Here is a 20936-nt window from a genome sequence, read left to right as displayed (position 1 = left end):
CAAGAAAACCCCTTAGGGTCACAAGCCCGCTTTTGCGGCAATGAAGGTGCTCGTAGAAGATTCTAGATATACGTTGAGTAGATCAGTCTTGACGTGAGAGTGATGCGGCGCGTAAGTAGGTATGTTTGTCGGTCTACGAACAGGTGATTTGCGTCACACTATTGTCTCTCGTGACTCTCATCAAATTTATTGGGCTTTATCAGTCGCGCTCTTAATCCTCCTGCACAATGTGTACCCATCGCTCGACTTTCCCATCTGATTTCCGCTAAGTGGTCTTCTCCATGTCTGCACCTACTTCATTGACAAATGGTCGCTCCTTGTCTGCACCTACTTTATTGACGAATGGTCACTCCATGCCTCTCGCAGTGCAACCATTGCCCGAACCGGCGGTACAAAAATGGGTTGTGTGTCGCCGCATACCCCCGTATCACTTTACTCTGGGTTTCACCGGCATACGATGCATCGATCAGCATGCCTTAATACATCAGAGTACGTTTACAGAATGTGTCTGTAATGATCTTGGCACAGCGATAAACGAAGCAAATCGAAGGGCAGCAAATTTCGTCGCAAGTCAAAATGCGGGCTGGGTCAATGACGTCTCCCCAGATGGAAGGCATTACTGGATATGGAATCACGCTCAGCTAAGGGAATTTAATAACTTCATAGCGGTATACTACGTGGAGGGCCCGGTCGATGTATTGTGACCGAAGGTGCTCTTATGGGAACGTCACACTGGCTGGTAACGTTATACTCGGGCGTCAGAGGCGAAGATAATTCCTGAGACCGCGACTGCGATCAAGAATTTCGCTGGATACGAAAAGCAGGGATATAGCAGTACTCTATCAGTAAAGCGAAAGTATCGTCTGGTGAAGTTCTCGCACATGGGTGCTTGACTCAGACTCACACATTGCAGCCAATGACTTTCTTCCTCATCTCGTTTTGCGCATGTATCCTAGGTATTGTCGTGACTCGGAAACTGCCAAGTGAATATGTACTCAAGCCGCAAGCCGCTACTACAGACGACGGACTACAGCACATCGACCCTGTAGCTCACAGCACCTAGAGCGCGGTGATTACTGAAAGAGCGTGATTGTAACGAATGACGTACTGGAAGAAAGGGAAAGAAAAGGCTCCGTGCGCCGCTACGTGACCAAGTCGGGCAAACGATTTTGAAGTCATTCCCAAGATGTCGCACCCGTCCTCCTTGATCGTACACAGAACCATTTCGATCAAACAGGACCAAACAAGTGTCTCCTTCGCCATGGCCGACAAGCATCTCCTCTTAGAATTCCTCAAGGCGCAGGATGCGATGAGAGAGTAAAAGCCCCACTATCAAGTTCTTCGTCTTCATCTAACACGTATCCAACAGGCCACCTGCTATGGTCACTTTCCTCCACCACTTACCAAACAGTGGAGATGTCACACAAGCAAAATTATGTCGAGATCTCGTTTTCGAACGCTCAGCAAAGATTGCTCAGCACTGCGAGACGATCCGCGAAGACAAGGTGGACATGAGAAGCCGGCCGCCAGGTCTCATCAATGACTACATCGTCCTCCTTCGCGACAACAAGCCTCCCCGACGACAGTTTTCAACTGCTGGCAACCAGACCATGGACGCTGTCGCCAGGCTTCGCTACATCACTTTGAGCAGTCTTTACCTTTTCTCTGTGGAAATGGAAGACTCTACCTCCGCTCAGATCGTCTTTCGCGCCATTGTAGACAACTTCCACTTTATCTGGCCGAATGGCTTCCGATACCACCCTGGATCTGACGTGATCAACCATGTCTATTACTACACTCTGGCTTGGGACCCCTTGCGCTATTTCCTAGCAGACTGCTACGTTGACTTCGCCAACATCAAGTGGTATATTCCCCATCGGAAGTTTCACCAAGACTTCATCGCGAACGTCTCTTCGGGCCATTCGAGGCGTCGTACTCGCCCGCATAGGGTCTCCAGAACTACGGACCCGCGGAACTACATCATCACCCAGCAGCCCACCCAGACCGCAACCAACTCCGCCAGGAACCCTACACAGTAAGTACTTGTGAGGCTCACAGAACGGACAGAGAGCTAACAAGACGACTAGGCACGGTAGGAAGGGTCTTGGACGGCGCAGGGCGTCGATGTAATTGCCGCAGAAGCATGTCGGTCCGATTGAGAAACCTCAGCAGACCAGAGGTGGGTATCATAGGGTCTTGAGACTGATGGCTTGGGCCGGGAAATAGATGTAGCGGTCAACAGAAGTACAGCATGTAGCCAGATGTGCATACTCAAAGACACTGCTCCGACGTGCAATTGACTAGCGTGCGCGTTTCTTTCCCCATGATACCTGGGTAGCAAGCTACGAGCCCCAGTGCTCCTATAGCAAACATCAAGATCGCCTCATTTCTGTCGTTCTCGTCCCCATTGGTCGTATTGCTGCATCGTTGGAATGTAGCTCGCCGGGTCGATATGGAAGCTTCTCGTGCACAGTGCGCGCAGCTCACGTGCGCGAGGGCGAGGTACCTAGGTAGCAGCTTCCCATTTCCAATTGGGCGACGTCACGCCTTTCGTGAAAGTGAGGCAAGAACCCTAGAATGATAGTTGAAAGATGGAAATGATGGTTGTACACGCACGCTGCTGCGATAACCGACAGCTTCGCGATGTTGTCACTGGGTGACGTCGCGGATGATCAGGGAGATCTCGCCCGATCACGTTAGCGTGAAACTTCACTTGCGGACCCTTCAACCGGCGCAGCGCCATGCTTTCTTTTCTCACCTTATCGGCAGCCACGCAAAACCCTCAATCGTGACGAGACTACCTGCCCGAAAGCATTGAGCGACTTTGAGTTCACCTGTCGCGACGCGCCAAGCGCATTGAATTTCGACAGACGGCAACACCCTCCGCCAGTCACGCTTCAGACGTGAGGCTTATCCACTTCTGTCGCGCGGCCGCAACCCCAGGAAGGACCCGCTCTACTTTGTGCAGCCTGTAGAACCCTGCCCACCACCATTACCTTAGTCTTCTATGTCAGGCCCAACATCAAACCCAGACTGGAACAGAAGCGGCAGTCCTGCATACGGCACGTTCACTCGGCCACCGTTTAATCCGAATCCCACCAAAAGCCACGACAGTAATGACAGTGCTGTTGCACCTTCCAGCAATGGTGGCGAGGAGGTCTCACCGAAGCGTCGCCCTTCGCCTCAGCGGAAGCCATCAAAACACATCGAATTTAGAAAGTACCTGAAGCGCCCTCATATGATGGAGACGCAGAGGACGCTGAGCGATGCATTACGATCGGCAAAGAACAGGGAGGAGCAGGAGACTCTACTCCCGGAGGAGGACTATGCTGGATCTGATGGGTGCTTCAATGGACAGGGTGAGCCTATGATCCCTAGGACAGCCAGTACGCCTGGTCTGAACAACAACACAAGGACATATTTCAATATCCACAGGTAGGTCAACGTAGTTGATATGAGTCACACCGCGGATGTTGACCATGTTCTAGGATACGACGTCTCGTTTTGGCTGTCATCGAAGATCCGTACACAGTGGATCAGCTGCGAGAGCCTCGTATGAACGTTCTCATTGTAAAACCACTGGTTGACCGTCTTTACGATGAAGACGACATATCCATCGTGTACTGTCTACTCGTCAATCGCATGCAGTTTCTTCGAGAGCAGCAATTCCAGCAACATCATCAAACTGTCGATTTGACGCGTGCCAACCTCTGCGAGCTGGTCGCCATGAAGGTGCTGCGACGGCACGACGAAGAGTCTACGGGTAAAGCTGGTCTACTACTCTTAGCACAGATCATGGTCGCTCCGTTCCAGCCGTTTCAAGGCGCGCCCGAAGAGCGTTGTCCACCGCGACACATATCAGAATACCAGGGACAGGGTGACAATGAGGGTAAATTGACGGCGCTGGAAGTGGCTATCGTTTCCGAAAGTAAGGTACTGTTAGCTGGCTCCGCAAGCCAAAAGGTCATTGACGCTATCTATCGGGGACGAATCGTATACACTCCAACCGTCTATATGGATATCATACCGGATCACTACAAGTATAAGCCCATCTCGCTTTACGATCCACGCAAGGCACCGACACTCAACCAGTATCGCCTCATGGTACCGAGAACCCGCAACATCATCGAAGTTGTACAGTTCTTCATACTGCTCGCACTCTATTGCTGGTGTATGACCATGCGACAAGATCACTACCTGACTATTGCCGAGATCACGTTCTTACTCTACGGCAGCGGCTGGGTACTAGACGAACTCATATCATGCCTTGAGCATGGCTGGGAGGTACATACACAAGAACTTTGGGCTTTTCTGGACGTCACATTCGCCGGCATATTTCTCATCTATCTCGGCATGCGGTGCCATGGGTGGATAACGAACCAAGACGAAACGGGTAGACAAGCCCTTGACGTTCTTGCTGTCGCGTCCCCAATATTGTTCCCACGTATCGCATTCAACCTTATGCCCGAGAACATGCTGTTCATTGCTCTGAGGGCGATGGTCAAGGAGTTCACAGCACTGAGTCTGATCGCTGTATGGTGCTTTGGCGGCTTCCTCTTGGCGCTCAAATGGCTGAGCATCAGCAACCCCGAAGTCGGCTACGAAGACTCACCAAACTCCATCACTATCTCCAAATGGATGCTCTGGATTTGGTTCGGTCTGGATGGCCAAGGCATCGATGAAGCTCCTGGGTTCCATGAGATTCTCGGTCCTACCCTGATGGTGATCTATGCTTTCCTGGGTAACACGCTGTTCTTGACAGTCCTTGTCTCGATTCTCTCCAACACATTCAGCAAGATCGCAGCAGATGCGACGGCCGAAATCCAATTCCGCCGCGCCGTGCTCACTTTCGAAGGTGTCAAGTCCGATTCGCTATTCGCCTACCGCCCACCCCTTAACCTATTGGCGTTCATTATCCTACTTCCTCTCAAGTTCATACTCTCGCCCCGATGGTTCCACAAAATCAACGTCTCAGCGATACGTATCTCGAACTTTCCTATTCTCCTCGCCATCAACTACTACGAGCGTCGCTACTTATGGAAGCCTCGTCGCCAACTCAGCATCAACGGCCCTGGACCTTCCAAACGCACAACATGGTTGCAAGACATTGGTTTCTGGCGGAGCTGGAAGCAATTGAGTCCGCATGCAGACTTGCAGGCCGTGTTTGAAGAGGAACCACCAGAGGACGTAGTGCACAGGATCGAAGAGGAAGATGACCTCGAAGACGCTATTCTCGAGAACAGTTTCGCAGCAAATGCGATGGGTACTCGTAGTGTGAGTCCAGGAAGTGCAATGACGGGAAGAAGGAGGAGATTGAGTAGTGTGTGGCCAGGACCGGGCGCTTAGGAAGGGTCTCGGCGGTCTACACGCTAGGTCATGCCTTGGAGGTTCGCAGCTGTTTTTCCCGGACTATAACGACTTTAGGTACCTCTTATTACCCCATCAATTCAACCCGTTTATCTTCAATGCACATGTGTGTTGTCGCCTATCAGTCGCTTGTTTATTGGGCCCGTCGCGATGCAGCACCCCACCCCGTACTAACGCCGAGATCCGCACCCAACGTCAAGCTATTACCCCCAGCTTATTGCGCATCGAACCTGTTCGAGATAGCATCGCGACGATAGTATATCTTGTTACCCCCAGGATACTACTCAATTGATTCTCTGACCATCCGCGGCCTTGCAAAGCTGTGCTTCTGCTGGATGAAGCTGCGCGGCCGATCCGCACCGCACATTCTTTCTCCGGCGGCTAACGTCTACGGCCGATAAGCATCACCATAACGAACTCTGGAAAGAATTTATCTCGTCTTGCACCGAGAAGGAACAGAGTGACTCACGACTGGGTGCCTGATCTGGAAAATCTGTGCGACGGTGTTGATTAAGGATATATAAAGCGCTCCGACAGCTTCATCAAAAGAGTGGCAACATCAACACCAGCTACCCCAAAACCCCAATTTCAACACTGAGCATCACCTCGAATTCGAAGATGGCAGACATCAACCCTCTCCCATTCTACCCGCTCCCTTCACGGGCCTCCCTACTGTCACAGTTTCTGGGCCAAAAGCTTGAGGACCTGCCTACACCAGCCATCGTTCTGGACCGCGCCATCATACGACGAAACTGCGATGCGATGCTCAACATCTGCGCCGAGCTCAAAGTAGGGTTCCGCGCCCACGTCAAGAGCCACAAGACGCTTGAGCTTTCTCAGATGCAAGTGGGAGCAGAGCAGAGCCAACCAGCGAATTTCATCGTTAGTACGATTGCGGAGGCCGAGAACTTGTTGCCGTACTTGTGCTACGCGCAGGGTGTGGGAAGAGAAGCTAGTGTATGTCCCATATATCACAATCACAAAGGCACCACTGACGTTTGCTTCCAAGGTTCTTTACGGTGTACCAGTCCCTCAATCTGCTATCCCGCGTCTTATTTCTCTGGCCTCGAAATTGCAGCCGAGATCTGTCAGTGTCATCATCGACAACGAGGCAGCTTTCCTCAAGTTCCACGAGCGCCTCGCCGCCTCTGGCACGGAGCTGGAGGTAGGGGTTTTCATCAAAATCGACACGGGCTATGAACGCGCTGGAATCAAGACTTCCTCTCCGGCTTTCCCATCGCTTGTCAAGATGGTAGTAGAGAAGAGCCAGGAGCCAACATCTGGATGCTTCCTGCAAGGTTTCTACTCGCACTTCGGACACTCGTATGGTGGATCTTCAGAAGACGATGCCGCGAACGGTCTCATCGAGGAACTGGTGGGCCTGGAAACAGCAATTAAGGCCGTTCCCGAGAGCTTTGATGGAAAGTTGGTACTGAGTGTGGGCGCAACACCTACCGCGACAGCAGCACAGAACATGCTGTCCAGCTCTAGCCCCAAAGTCCAAGAGTTCCAAGACGTGCTTCGACGTCTGCAGAAAGACCACGTCGTCGAGCTGCATGCAGGGGTATACCCGTTGCTAGACTGCCAACAAGTCGCGACACACGCTAGGCCACCGACTTCATCTAGTGGAGCCACGTCGTCCTTCCAGCCTCTCTCCAAATCTAACATTGGTATCCGGATGTTGCTCGAAGTAACAAGTGTATACAACGAGCGATCGAAGCCTGAAGCTCTCGTGTCGGCTGGGTCTCTAGCGATGGGTCGCGAACCTTGTAAGTCCTACCCCGGATGGGGTATTGTTACGCCTGCACTAGGCAATTCTTCCGCTAAGCACATATACGACGAGCGAGAGGGCAAGACGGGATGGATCGTTGGACGCATCAGCCAAGAGCATGGTATCTTGACATGGGAGGGCGATAGGAGCGAATGCAACGAGTTGACGATCGGGGATAAGGTTATGGTCTGGCCAAACCATGCTTGTGTGGCTGGCGCTGGGTTCGGGTGGTATCTTGTGGTCGACTCGGACGCGGGTGGAGATACGGTGGTGGATGTCTGGGCCCGATGGAGGGGCTGGTGATCGGATGTAGGAGTAGGGTGAGGCGTTATGATCGCTCGATATTAATCGGCTTCCGATGCTATAACCCATGTCAATGTAGTTGTAAGAGAAGCCCATTCATACATCCAAAGCGATGCTGGGTGATGGGATTTGTATGCTCTCGTATTGTCTGACCTCAACTGGCGTCGTCTCGAATCTGCGCTGCCAGTATCGCGCGTGGATGGCAACAACTCCAAAAGCAACGAGTCTGGTGTCTCCAATGACCCAAAATGCGTGTGTGGTTCGATGACTTTGACTTTGCTCACACTCCGAGTTGACATTTTTGCAGGCTTGTACGACTCGCGCAGCATCTGGTCCTGGCGCTGTCGGCATGAAAAGCCGCTGACGACTTCCGCCAGTATTGTCCTGCCCATCGCGCATGTCTACGCGGATCGTTCTGCAGTCCTTAAAACCGTCTGATCTAATCCGGGACGAGTCGCATTTGGCGGCGTATAATGTCTGGTGCGGCTACATCTCGTTCGTCGGGTTCGGGTTGCGGCGACGGGATGGGAGGATACGAGTTCCGGGGTTTGCTACTGCTGCATTGCAAGAGGGTAGTTCGCGCCGTTGTTTCTTGTAACGTTGGTCTGCATCTTGATCAAACTTTCTATTGTTGGTGGCTGCCAGCCGCTCTCTAGCCCAGCGCCAGAAGCATGTTGCACGGGTTGGTAGATGGAAGACGTGATGGTCGCTGGGTGAAGCTTGCCGATCGCGTGCCCTGTGATTGGAGGCTCGTGACCCGTAATATGCTTGCCAGGCACAAGCACAAGTTTGTAGTTATGCGCGTGCATCCCAAAGCTTGGGATCCATAGCTTCCCGCGGAGATCGGCCAGGAACCGTGGCGCTTGGTAAACTCACGTTGGAGCCCATTCATGACGTCTGCTATGCGTTGCGCCATTTGGCAGCTAAAACATCAATCGGGATATGATAAGCCTCGGCACTTGACCTGACCGAGTTGGAAAACGGCGACATGGCGGGATCGTCGCTCAGGGCAGCCATAGGAAAGCTTGGGGGCGTTCCTGGGTGTGTTGCTGGCGGCTGCAATGCGTCTTCTAGCGCACACAGTGAGGATGCCACGGCCAAAATGCCAAACCGCCAAATCACCTGCTCGACACGTTGCAGCCAGCTAAAGGCCGCGGGCGGTCTAGAAAACGGATATCTGTAGTAAAGGGCGCCGCTGGGGATAGGCACTGCCAAAGTTTATTCTTGTTTGAGGCTTGCCCGTCTGCTCCTAGTCGTGAAGGCTGTATGGTGGAGAGTAGCCATGGCTTCCCCGCCCTGCCTCTGGATACCAACCGTCTCGGGCACTAAGGCATCCGCCAGCCTGCTTGCGGGCAAGCCTCCTGCACTACCTGCAGACCTCCTGGCGACCAGAAACCCCCCGTCTCTGTGCCAGATCCCAGGCTGATCTGTGACCTGTGACCTGATGACTGACGAACCGAAGGGGTCCTTGAACCTTGGGACCGTGTCCAGTCTTCCTTCCGCCATCTCCGGCACCTTCAACATTTCCATCCCCTGCGGCGTAGACTCTGCACACACAATGTCATCCTGCACCATGCGTCTTTAAGAAGGCCCGACGACGATACACCCTCCAGCGCCCCGGCCTCGACAACCCAGTGTTTCGTGCTTATGCACAGCCCATATCCTTGAACTGCGAGTTTGGGCTTGCATTGGCTTTGGCTTCTGTAGCACCATAATCCGAGCTGGAGTAGCATCCACTCGCTACTCGCCATGGTTCCTTTTCGACGCTTATCGCAGAGGGGCCGTCGCAGCTTCGACAACCGCGACTCCTACGAATGGCAAGACGAGCGAGACAAACGCATCATGACGGCCACCTTCCCCATACACCCCCTCTCCTCCATGCAGGCGCCCTTTGAGGAGTCGATGCTCGACGCCACTGGCGAAACGGGGCACGTTCCCTTCGCCATTCCCAAGAAGAGCGTCAAGACGCGACAGCAAATGCTGTGCAGAGAGGAGAATGCCTCTGAGCCCTCGTGGAACTTCACATACAACTGCCACTGGAGGAGCAACGCAAAGGGCAAATTTCATCCCCTAACAAAGACGGTCGCGCAGATCATCTTCGGTGTCCACCTGCTGCATCAGCATCTGGAAAAGTCCGTCGCCGATGTCGCTGACATATTGCTCAAGCATGTCAATGAGCTCGACAGTTTCCTGCAGCGGGCGAATGAAGACCTCGAAAGCAGCATGAAGGACATGCTGTTCCGACATAAATGTCTAAAGGTGCCCATGGAACACGTAAACGAATTCGATCGCCTCCTCGAAGACCGCTCATACCGCGCCCAACTCCTTGACGGCAACATCGTAATCGAACGCACGATTGGGCGCATGTCGCAACTGCTCAACGACTACCTGATCGACATCAACGTATTTCGCGAAGCCAACCAGGAGCTCGATCTATACCTAGGCGATGTGGGAGACGAATGGACATACCGCAATGAGGATATTGGGCGCATATATTCAGCCATGTGTGGCAACACCGGAGGCTGGTCGCAATTCTTGCAAAGCCTCGTAGCAAAGGCTGAAAGGCTGGGCGTTGTGCTTGTACAGGTCAGCAGCTATTGCAATGAGATCGAGAAGCGGTGTGGCGCTGCAAGTCGCCGAAGTTTGGTATGTTCGCTGCCAGAAATCCGCTTCGAACCCGCTTCGTGGGCTATGTTCTCAGCTGGAGCTTCGCTAACAGCCCTAGATTGCGACGCGTACATCTTCACGAAATTCGTCCAATTCGCGCGAGGCACGCCCGTTTCGAAACTTTGCCAACAACAAACCTCTTCCAACGCCCCCACCCGAACGTCCGCCATTCATGAGCGCATCATCATCCGGTAGGGAGACGCCTGCCAGCTTTGGCACACCCCAGCGACATTCGACTTTACGAGCGAGGCCGCAGCAGCAACAGCATCAACAACAGCAGCAGCAGCAGCAGCCCGAGATCACAAACGCATCCGATTCCACCACAGAGACGCCCAAACGGAGCGAAGACTCGTCTTCTGCGTCTGCCGTTTCCAACACAGACGTCGATGTACGACGTCAGGCAAATCAGTCCGGGTACTACCGTGATGCCTGGCGCAACGACGAGCAACGTGACGGAGCGACACCGCATGCAGAGTCTAGTCGTGCAACACATGTTCCGGGGCACCAGCATAAAGTGTCTTCGCCATCTAACCTATCTGCAGAGGAAAGCGCATCAGCAACGAAACGCATGTCGACGAAACCACAAAACGGAGAATACAGTCCGCCTTTGACCGGCAAAGATTCGGCATATTGTTCTGTGTCGGGCGCCTCAGCCGTGTCACCGGGCTACGCATCGCCACGCTCCGTGTCCTCCATGTCCTCGCGACAAACTGCCCAATTTGGTCTTTTCCCTAGTCGAAACTTGAGTACGCCGAAAGGTTCCATGTCGAGTCGACTAGGTGCCAGCTCTCCTACGTTCAATCGTCCTGAGCAAACCCCTAAGGCTGCGGACATGCCAAGCCGACCACCAACCTCTCTGTCCACGTTCTCAGATGCTTCGAACAAGCGACTTTCCAAGCGAAGTAGCTTCTCATCTCTCAAACGGCTATTCACCAAGAAGAAATCTGGCGATATAGGTCCTATCGCCGAGTGATACCCTCTAGTTTGATCTTTGTTATCCCTTGTCCCGTCCTTGGTCCTCTTGTCTGGCGTTGCAAGGCTATATACCCCTTTGACTTTGCGTTTCTGTGTATTACGCAATCCAAATCTCATAGTCTCTGCCGTGGTTCTGCCCAGCGTTCTCGATGGCTTTCTGGGGCTTTCGCATGTATATATTTTCGCCCTGGTAGATGTAACGCGGTAACGAGCAACGTGTAATGTCTTTAACTTCGTGTGCGGACGTCATCGCGGCAGAAGGCGGCGTCGTGCGGAGGACGTCGGTGATGCGGTGGTCTGGTGTGCTTGCTGGGAGCAGTTTCGGAACGGGTTGCTGTTGGATGCTGCGCTATCCTGCGCATGGTGGGCAGCTGGGGTGCGAGAAGGAGACGCGAAGAGCTGCTGGCTGTTGGCTGCCGGTTTGGCGCCACGGGTGGTAGGCCCGCCGTAGGGGTAGGTATGGGAAAGCTGTACGCACAAGTAGGTAGGGACCATTCTCGTATGCATCTCTGCTACTGACCCTTTCTGTATCGTCTCTGTATTCCTTCTGTGTCTGATGTCTCTGCCTTCCTCTGCGAGATGCTGGCGGGGTAGGGGTAGCCTCTGCCGTAATGGACGTGAAGGAGGCGCGAGTCTCGCTATCAAAACAACGTCTCCGCCGAGCTCCCTCCGTCTCCTCTACCTTGCCCCCACCCACAACAGCACCACACTCGACAGCTTTCTCCTTTTGGCGGAGATGTTGGCGAGGGTTGTGTAAAGGTCACCCGCTTTTGTCTTTCTTGGATACTCGCCGCCTTGTGCAGTATCGCTTCTTCTTTTTGGTTATACCAATAACTACCACATCTTTTGGCAGCGCCGCAACCAGGAGAGCCACCACCGCAGCAGCTTCGCTCACGCCCTGCGTGCAACCTTTGCTTGCTCTCCTCGCAGCGACTTTCGCAGCCGACGGCAGTATGCCGCTTTTCGATCAGGATCCCAACGGCGGCGGCCGCAACTCGCGAGCCTCCAACGTCTCTGCCATGAGCCGAGCATCAGGTAAACCCGTATCGCGGGCACCCAGTGCAGACCTTCAACCTCTTAACCGCGGCGTCACGTCCATGCTCCGCACCGAGACCGAGATGGGCAACGTTAGGCACGGCCGTCCTCAGTTCGACGACTTGTCTGCCATGAGCAACGCACCACGTCCGCTGCGCTCGCGCGCGACCAGCAGGATGTCGCAAGTTTCTTCCACGTCCAACACTTCCAGTCGGGGTAGCAAGCAGCACTTCCGTTCCTACCCCTCCTCCTCTTCTGCACCGCGTCAGCCAATGCAACACCATGGGCCCGTGTATACTGCCGACACGCTGTCTCCAACGATGATGAACGCCACCGGATCATCGCCTTTCAACAACCGAAGAGACAACCGCGACAGGGACGCGCATCGCTCGCACTCGATGACGAATACCATACAACCCCCAGCGTACGGTCTCACCAGCAACAGGTCCATTCCCAGCTTGCGCCCTCGGCCAGCGTCCCGATCTTCGAACCCAAGCCCATACTATGCACACCCCGCCGGGGGTGGTTTCAGGCAGCCTGTTCCATACTCACGATCCGTCCAGCCCGCCCTGAGCGACGACAGCGGAGTACACTTCCAAGGGCCGCAGACCTCCGACGGTCAGCGACTGCCCTACGCTGGTCAGGCACAAGGCTACGGCAACCCAGTATACACAAATCATCCGTATCGGCAGCAGCATGCTGGACAAGGACAAGACCAACGAGGCTTCCACAACCGACAGGGCCCCGGGCAGATGAGGACCAAGAATCCATCTTCGCGGTCTACGATGAGCCTTGAAGATCCTCCCGTGGAAGACGACGACTTCCCTGTCTACCACATGGCTACCGGACAACTCATGTCTCGCAGGATGACAGGCAGCTCCGCCCGCGAGCCTCGTTCAGAAGATCGAAGAGAGCGCAGGCGTCAGGATGAATATCAGCCACCTTTACCAGCCGACCACCGCCAACGGATCGCTGCTGAGCAAGCTCGTCTCAAGAGGTCTGCGCCTGCTTCCATGTCCAGTTTTAACACAAACTTGCGCACCGAATCAGACCCGCCATCGTCCGACATGGCTATGCCATCAACTCCGAAAGATGGTAGCTCCATGGAAGTGCACCGAAACCTCGATAGAAACAAGGTCTTCAAAGCCGCCAACCCGAACCGCCTTGTTATTCAAGAAGAGTATCCTTCAGTACCATACTACAACACGAGTGACCAGCTTGGACCTGTGGCGTCTGCGGACCCAGGGACGGATGCTGATCCCGACGGCTTCATAGACCGAAAGATAATCATTGTCGAACAGTTTCGTCCGGCTGGGGCGGCATTGAAGAGTGATCCTTTTTTAGGACAAGAGGCACGACCAATGTCGATGGAGGTCGTGTCTCCCCACCTAGACAACATCGCTACCAATACCGTGAGAAGTTGCAACAAGACTTGGACCTCGATCTCGAGCGAGAACGCAAAGCCGAGCGCAAAGCCGGGAAGCATTCGCGAAAGCGAAATTGCGGAACTCCCAGCGTCCCCCGTAGCTCACCGCATCACAAGGAATTTGATCCTAAGAGGTCTGGAGGCTTCAACGACGGGCGATATCCAGTCTTCGATGGAGTTAGTAACCTCTTCGGGGCCATCTCCCTCGCTCCCGAGCAAGCCTCCATCTCCGTCAACAAAACCCCCCGTTCCAAGGTCTCCGACACAACCCTCAAGGCCAAAGTCTCCAACACTACAATCAAGGCCAAAGTCTCCGATACCACTATCAAGGCCAAAGTCCCCGACACCGCAATCACTGACGACGTCTCCGACACCGCAGTCGCCGACAAAGTCGCTGACAACACGGTCGCTGACACCAAGGTCGCTGACTCCGGGGCCTCTGCCGCTGTCGAAGACCAATGAGGTCACCCATCCTTGTGATATACCTGTTAAGAAGTACTTTGTATCTGATAAACCTCGTGGGGCCGTATTGCATGCGGCAGACCGCGGAGAAAACCGCCACAGTATCTTATCGCAAACTGGATCCAGCATCCTCGACTCGTCCACTCTTGAATTCGCGGTCCAGCATTCCATACCAACGGCCAATAGCGGTGGCTTCCAGAACGAGCCCGGTGTTAAGACTCATGTTACCACGAACATGTCTCTCAGTCCTGGCAATAGTACCGGGGATGGTATGTCGGATGTTCTTGCAGGGTATCAGGGATCTGATTATAAGAACGAGACCGACGCTTTGGTACGAGTCGAGACGGCCAACGAGAGCAGGTATGAGGAGCACACAGATGCTTCAACAGAAAATGACATGAAGCCGCTGCCTCTTGCCCTTCGATCCAGAAGTAGCCACGCACAAGGGTCGTCCGATGAGCTGTCCTTCAAGTCTTGTACCGATCTGCCAGATGTCTCTTCAGGCTCGATACCATCCGAGCCAGAGAAAGAAGACATCAAAGCGTCTTCCACATCCGCCATTGACTTTGCGCCGCAGCGAAATACGGTATCGAAGGAAGCAGACACTCACTCTTTTGCGACTGGTGTGCACCCTATCCGTGCTAGTTTCGCACCTCCGCCTCGACTCCAAACGTCCAGCCTAGGAACGGTGGTCTTGAATCAGGGCAGGACGATTGTGGAGGCACCCTTGTCCAAGCCCTCTTCTGCTATGCTTCGCAAACAGCCTCCTATACCGCGTCGAGAATCCAGCTTTTCTATCGTAGCGAGCAAATTGCGGACTAGCTCCAAGCAGAGCATGAAGCAAGGCTCGATATCGGTATCTGGTTCGTCATCCACGCTGGGCACTACGCACCAGGGGCCAGCGGTACCGCCCCGAGAGTCAAGCACTTCCAAGGAGGCCCAACGTGTGCACGCCGCAGTCTCGTTCTTGATGCGTCCACTACCGTTGCGCTTTGCCAGGTCTTGGAAGTATACTGACCAAGAGGAGCTACCGAAGTCAGATGAGACGGTCCCATCGGCTTCCAGTTCGAGTCAAGACACGGACGGGCTTATCAGTCTCAATGAGATGACCAGCTCACCGCCGCCCACCAGGGAGGTAAAGAAGACGCCGCAAGCACCGTCGACCAGGCCAAAAGGTGTACCTGTTGCGAAGACGCGGGCTATCAGCTTCGACACTCCGAAAGCCTGCAACCCATCCAAGATGCCCGGTAGTAGCCCGGCTCCTGTTGCGCAACCAGTCGACAGCCCGGTTCCTGCGATTTTGGAGCCCTCCTCTGTGTACTCGATCCATGACACCTCCTCAGGCTCATGTGTAGACTCCGTGGATGAACTTCCGGTAGCCCAAGAGCCTGGCCGTCGTGACAGCCAGACTACGACACACCTCGATTGGAATGGATATAGGTCTTCCTCCCACGGTGGTGGCCTCCAGCAGGTGTCGCTACGCCCTCTGAGCGGTGTTGGAAATGTTTTGAATTCTCTGGGATCGGGTCCCTTGTCCAACATCCAAGAGAATACTACGACGGACCTCAGATTATCCGGATATAGGTATCCTGGCCCTGCGCGTTATCTGCCTGACCTGAAGGAGGAGTCGCATGAGGACTCGAGCCTCAACACGAGTGCCAGCAATCTGAAGAGCTCGAGTTACCGCTTTCCGTTCGGCGCGCCGTCGGGGGTCAGGGCTTCGGGAGAGGAACCGATCAACTTCTCGGGAAGGTCGTCTACAGCGTCGCATCGTCGGAGTGCTGTTGGCAGCAACGTGGGTAGCGCGCTCGGACAGGCACACGGTTTGCCTTCGATGCGGTTCAGTCGGATGAATCTGTTCGATGGTCTGACCGAGGACCTTGGCCTTCGCTACTCAAGGTCAATGGAAGAGGTGCCCAATGCGTCGCAGAGGGTGAGCAGAGGTAGTCCGCGGCCTGCATCAGCCGGTGATGTCACGGACCTGCGCCTTTCTCTCGCCGAATTGAATGAAGCAGAGCGCTCAGGGTTGTCAATGCAGCCTACCGCCGTGTTGAACTTGTTCGCGATGCACCGTGCTCGTTCACCGGAGCTCATGGCAGAGATTGAGCGGCTGACTATACCTTCTGTCGGGGGGCTTACCCAGCGCCTCTCGGAGATCTTCCCGTCGTTGAGGGAATACTACAAGTGCGGTGAGCCAGCCGAGTTTCCGATTGAGGAGGAGATGGAGAAGCACGCATTGGAGGAGATCCACGAGATCCATCCGACGCAGAAGCGCTCGTCTGCTCGACTTCGCCCCATGCGTGGCGTCTCGCACATGGTTGTTATTGAGGACGATCTGTATGATGAGATCACAAGCAAAGAGAGGGTGTGTGGCAGTCCAGGCCGTCCTGACGATGGAGTTGGTGTAAACGGCGCTAGCGAGGCAGACTCAAATACAGGCAGCTCCCCCAAGGACGACGACGCACCGAGCACACCAACACACAACAAGACGACTCCGCTCTCAGAGCTGCGAGTCCCATCACCAGCTGTTCTCCGTCCGCGCTCACACACTGTCGGCCCTCAAGAGCTTCGCATCTCAGGGGAGTCCGCTCTTTCCGTAAGAAGGTCTCTGAGGTCGTTTGTTTCTACGCCCACAGTAACCGAGACGCGTCCCTGGAATTCAGACAAGAACTATCCCTGGGCGACGTCAACAAACCCCGCTATTGACATCTCCCTTCCTCGTCCAGCTGCTGCGAGACACTCTCCTCGCCCAGGTCCTTCCCACCTCCGCAACAGACTCTCTGACGCGTCTACCACAAGCTCCTTCTCGACAGCGCAGACAGCCACAGCTTCCCCGTTCGGATCACCGGCCGATAGCACCGCACACGCGCGTCATCACCGCTTCAGCACCTTTGGCCGCAACAGCGACCAGCCACACGCAGTCGGTGAACGCTACCCCACCTCTGCCCTGTCACCTCCTACAGCTATCTTCCGCGACCACCTGTCAGCCTCTGACACTTCTGACGACGAGCACTACGACACCACACGCAAGACTAGGCTCTCGCTCCGCAAGCGCTTTTCGTCAACTCGCAAAGCTACGCTTGACAGCCAATCAAACACTCGAGCTGGTCGAAGCAAGACCAACGCACAAGACCTCGCCTCGCCCGAGTCGACCAAGCAGTCAACAACCTCACTCCTCCAAGATCGTGCCGGTGAAGCTCAAGCTTTCACGTCATCCACCACCGCCAACCGCCATACCTTCCGTGACGCGGAGGGCATGAGAGCAGTTGACTACCGCAAACACCGCATCATCGACCGCCTCAAGACCTGGTGGCACAAGGGCTCGCACCTGATCCGTCAACTTTCAAACCGAAAACACTAAACTAGCACAAGTCTCTCGACTGTCTAGCCACCATGTCTGACACCCCTCCTCAACCCCTCTTCGCCCTCGGACCGAACAACACTATCCGCTACATCGAGCGTCGCGTGTTCCCCTCGGTTCCTCCCGCAAACCCCCCTACCTCACCCCCTGCCCCCACCAACACGCCTGTCAACGGCAACGGCACCGGTTAAGAGAATTAGGTAGTTCTTCATGGTTTCTCTTCACTTTTCACTTTTTTCATGATGCATATACTATAATATGGGAAGGATTCACGGAGATATGACAAGTGGTCATCAAAGTTCATAGCTAGCTAAGTAGCACACGATAGTAAAACTGGTTCTATAATTACGAAGTACTTATGATATGTGATGTTCGTGAAGTCTTGGTAGTCGTCTGAATACCTCAATGTCTTGGTGTCTGTATATGGTTATGCTGCTGAAGTCTGCAAACCTGTTTTCATTCTTGAGACTTACTATCGTATAACGATGCGACAGCCTCCTGGCTCTACTATGCCACCTACGATACGCGGGTACGCAGGGTGATGTGGGCCTCTTGGTGTCTCATGGCATCATGGTAAGCCAACATTCACGACGTTGCAGTTTGACAGGCTACCATTTGGAGATTTCCCTGAACCTCGAGAGTGCGTTGTGGTCTGCAAGGTGAAGTTGCCGTAAGGAGATGAGGAAAGACGTGCGCAGCGGGATGACGACAGGTCCGTGGATAATGAGGACTTATGTGCCACCCACCGTCATGTCATAGTCCTTCAACGCATCATCACTGGAATAAGAGTCATCGGGAAAGAGTATAAAAGAAGTCGTTCTGCTGCTCCCTTCAGCTTCTTCCTTTACCACACTCGGAAAGACAAAAGCGACAAGTCGATCTCTTCCAATTCTTTACCAAAGCCCACTACTACCAAAACAACTTTAAACCTACATCAAAGCTATGAACGAACGTCTCAAAGCACAATGCGTCGAAATAATGGCAGATAACAACTTCAACGGCTTCTTTCCGATTGGCGACTCGTCGGAAGTATGGGCCCCTAAGAACCCACATAATATACTGCAGCTTGCCACTCCACACTCAGACAACAAACGCAACGTGTGTCTCATGGCGGCTCACTATCCCCACCCAGACGACCCAGACAAAGAAGGCCGCACCGGGATATCGTACGATCTGCGCGCCCATAACAACCTCGAAGCGCTGAGGAATTTGGCCAGTAACAAGGGTGTCTTCCAGGGAGTCGAGGACTGTGTGCACGACAACGGTGCAAGAGTCGTCATGTGGTTCGCAATACGCAAGTTTTCCCCAGCACATCCTGCAATTTTGAACTCGCATTTCTGACTTTGCGATAATAGTGACAAGCGGCAAAGCTGATGTCACTAATGAGGACACTATGATTCCTCTATCGGTCATCTGGGCTTGGGATAAGGCCGACAAGAAGTATGAGCCTTCGTCCCTGGTACAATCAGGTTAGGGTCTTGTTACGAGACGAGCATGTAACTGACGAGGTTGTTGGTCAGAAATGCTCTTGAGACTTTGAGACAGCGGTTGGAGACACACTCTTTTGTAGATAGTACACTTAAAATGCATCCAAAGATATGCAGGAAAGAAATCTTGGGTAATATCTGAAATAATGAGGCCCACGACACATGAACGCCTTCTGAAAAACTCATCACCTCGTTTACTCATTCACGATGACCGATCCATAATCGCTGAACACTAGCATCGGAGCGTGTGGTAGTGTGAGAAGCTGCTGTCCGGAAGATGGCAAGAGCATGTGGACCGGTGACACATGCAGGTGCGACACGAATATACCCCGGAAAAGGCGTTATTACGGCTGGTGCTTCCTTGGAATGGGAGAGAACTGCACAGACTACAGGAACTAAGAAGAATGTTTGTCTACCTAGTCATGAGTTCATCTCACGCTGTGCTATCGTAGACCGATGGACAACTATATATCCCGCACTTGTCATGTCCCACTTCTTACGTGTCTACCCAGATTCGAAATGTCCGTGACCGACCATAACCTAAAAGAATCATGCCAAAGTCTCATGCGCGACTGGGACATATGGTTCTACGAAGGTTGCGACCCAGCTTTTGTAGAAGCCAGGCCCACCTATCTCGCATCCTCGGAAGACCGCCAGGTCGCCTTGCTAGCCATGTATAAGCCAGACGCCTTTCCTCAAGGCGACGGAGTACATGTAAACATGAGAAGTCCGAAGCTGAAGGACGCTTTAGATGACCTGGCAAGAGAGCATGGTTTAGTAGGTTGTTTAAGACATCCACGGCACCAAATCGCGTTTTGGTTTAGCAGATGTGAGTTCAATATGTGTAATTCGAGCGCGAATGACCCAAGCAGAGCTCTAATCTATTGTTATCCATAGTGGCAGACTTTGAAGCGGGCGATAGGATGGGATGGGACGACTTACCACTCGGCGTTATTCTTCTTGATGGTCTAATTCTACTCGGCCCTCCTGAGAGTGCTGGCCTGTGAAAGGCACAGATGAAGGTTGGGATATTGTGGTTGAGCTAAAGAGTGGCGGGTACACGTTTTATACGCAAATGATTTGTGGAACATGCAGACGATAAGACTCCAATACGAGATGGGTGCAACTCTTGTCGGTGGGCTCTTGTCATTTGGCACGTCTTGCTCGACCATATGGGCGCCTTCTGACTCTCTAGCTCATGCTTTCTTTGTTCTGTGGACTGCATGCAGTGACAGCTGTCATCCATAGCCCAGGGTAGCCTCACACGGTCAAAGTCACATCCCAATGCAATGAGCAATCATGTCTGAATCATTTCATTTCGTGTATGTCCAGCTTCGAGAGCTGTTTCATAGCCACACGTCTGTTCAGACCGTTGACACTCCTTTGTAATCCTCGTGCGGACCAAGCCCTTATGCGGCGATGGTAACCTCAACCTCGACACCGGCCTCGATGTTGATGATGATCTGCTTGACAACCTCGGTGGGAGCGTGGAGGTCGATGAGGCCTAAGTCCGCAGTTAGCTGCTGTCCGGCCGACTGTCTGGAGTGGTATGCACTTACGCTTGTGGATGCGCATCTCGTAGGTGTCCCAGGTCTTGGAACCCTCACCGCAAGGAGTCTTACGGGTGGTGATCTTCAAGTGCTTGGTGGGCAGACGGACGGGGCCCTTGACGCGGAGCTCCTTGTTCTTGGCACGGTCGATGAGCTCCTGGCAGACCTTCTCGAGGCTCTTGACGTTGCGGGAGGTGAGGGTGATGCGGATCTGGAAGCGCAGTCAGTACACAGCGTCGTGTGCATAGAGTACAGGGCGACGTACCTTGTGGATCTTGGGGCCCTCGCCGAAGTCCTTCTCGCCCTTGTTGTAAGACATCTTGTCGGATTGGAGTGTGGTGTTGTTGTAGGTTCTGAGGTAGATTCCAGTCACGACCTGGATCCTTGATCGCGGTAATGTGATGACTGGGGTGGCGTTAAAATTGGCGACGGCGTTCGGAGTCGTTAAGTTCTCTGCGATGCGCATTTTCGATCTGTGGGCGATGCGCGCCAAGATTGCGGACGCTAGTGCCGTAACTGGTATCGCTCCCTT

The 20936-nt window shown here is 53.8% G+C and overlaps 7 protein-coding genes across 7 annotated transcripts; 6 read left to right on the top strand and 1 right to left on the bottom strand.

Annotated features, from left to right (window-relative positions):
• Nucleotides 1-1261: 1261 nt before the first annotated feature.
• J4E93_000560 (uncharacterized protein) lies at nucleotides 1262-2039 on the top strand (the record flags this gene model as incomplete). Its single annotated transcript, XM_049338519.1, has 2 exons — nucleotides 1262-1317; nucleotides 1370-2039. 2 exons carry the CDS (start codon nucleotides 1262-1264, stop codon nucleotides 2037-2039), a joined length of 726 nt encoding a protein of 241 aa, XP_049204404.1.
• A 968-nt stretch (nucleotides 2040-3007) lies between these two features.
• J4E93_000559 (uncharacterized protein) lies at nucleotides 3008-5346 on the top strand (the record flags this gene model as incomplete). The annotated part of the gene is made up of 2 exons (XM_049338518.1): nucleotides 3008-3435; nucleotides 3489-5346. 2 exons carry the CDS (start codon nucleotides 3008-3010, stop codon nucleotides 5344-5346), a joined length of 2286 nt encoding a protein of 761 aa, XP_049204403.1.
• Nucleotides 5347-5985: 639 nt separating this feature from the next.
• J4E93_000558 (uncharacterized protein) lies at nucleotides 5986-7441 on the top strand (the record flags this gene model as incomplete). The annotated part of the gene is made up of 2 exons (XM_049338517.1): nucleotides 5986-6324; nucleotides 6377-7441. 2 exons carry the CDS (start codon nucleotides 5986-5988, stop codon nucleotides 7439-7441), a joined length of 1404 nt encoding a protein of 467 aa, XP_049204402.1.
• A 1749-nt stretch (nucleotides 7442-9190) lies between these two features.
• J4E93_000557 (uncharacterized protein) lies at nucleotides 9191-10303 on the top strand (the record flags this gene model as incomplete). The annotated part of the gene is made up of 1 exon (XM_049338516.1): nucleotides 9191-10303. The coding sequence occupies one exon, from the start codon at nucleotides 9191-9193 to the stop codon at nucleotides 10301-10303; it is 1113 nt and encodes a 370-aa protein (XP_049204401.1).
• Nucleotides 10304-12036: 1733 nt separating this feature from the next.
• J4E93_000556 (uncharacterized protein) lies at nucleotides 12037-17558 on the top strand (the record flags this gene model as incomplete). The annotated part of the gene is made up of 4 exons (XM_049338515.1): nucleotides 12037-13491; nucleotides 13536-13964; nucleotides 14038-17341; nucleotides 17395-17558. 4 exons carry the CDS (start codon nucleotides 12037-12039, stop codon nucleotides 17556-17558), a joined length of 5352 nt encoding a protein of 1783 aa, XP_049204400.1.
• A 751-nt stretch (nucleotides 17559-18309) lies between these two features.
• On the top strand, nucleotides 18310-18841 carry J4E93_000555 (uncharacterized protein; the record flags this gene model as incomplete). The annotated part of the gene is made up of 2 exons (XM_049338514.1): nucleotides 18310-18631; nucleotides 18723-18841. The coding sequence occupies 2 exons, from the start codon at nucleotides 18310-18312 to the stop codon at nucleotides 18839-18841; spliced, it is 441 nt and encodes a 146-aa protein (XP_049204399.1).
• A 1422-nt stretch (nucleotides 18842-20263) lies between these two features.
• RPS20 (40S ribosomal protein S20) lies at nucleotides 20264-20723 on the bottom strand (the record flags this gene model as incomplete). The annotated part of the gene is made up of 3 exons (XM_049338513.1): nucleotides 20264-20358; nucleotides 20414-20615; nucleotides 20670-20723. The coding sequence occupies 3 exons, from the start codon at nucleotides 20721-20723 to the stop codon at nucleotides 20264-20266; spliced, it is 351 nt and encodes a 116-aa protein (XP_049204398.1).
• Nucleotides 20724-20936: the final 213 nt, after the last annotated feature.

The sequence above is a fragment of the Alternaria ventricosa genome, assembly GCF_023758065.1.
Source record: "Alternaria ventricosa strain BMP 2768 chromosome Unknown scaffold_1, whole genome shotgun sequence".
NCBI classification, from domain to species: domain Eukaryota; kingdom Fungi; phylum Ascomycota; class Dothideomycetes; order Pleosporales; family Pleosporaceae; genus Alternaria; species Alternaria ventricosa.
The sequence above is the reverse complement of the archived record's forward strand: the minus strand, read 5'-3'. Positions and strand labels throughout refer to the sequence as shown.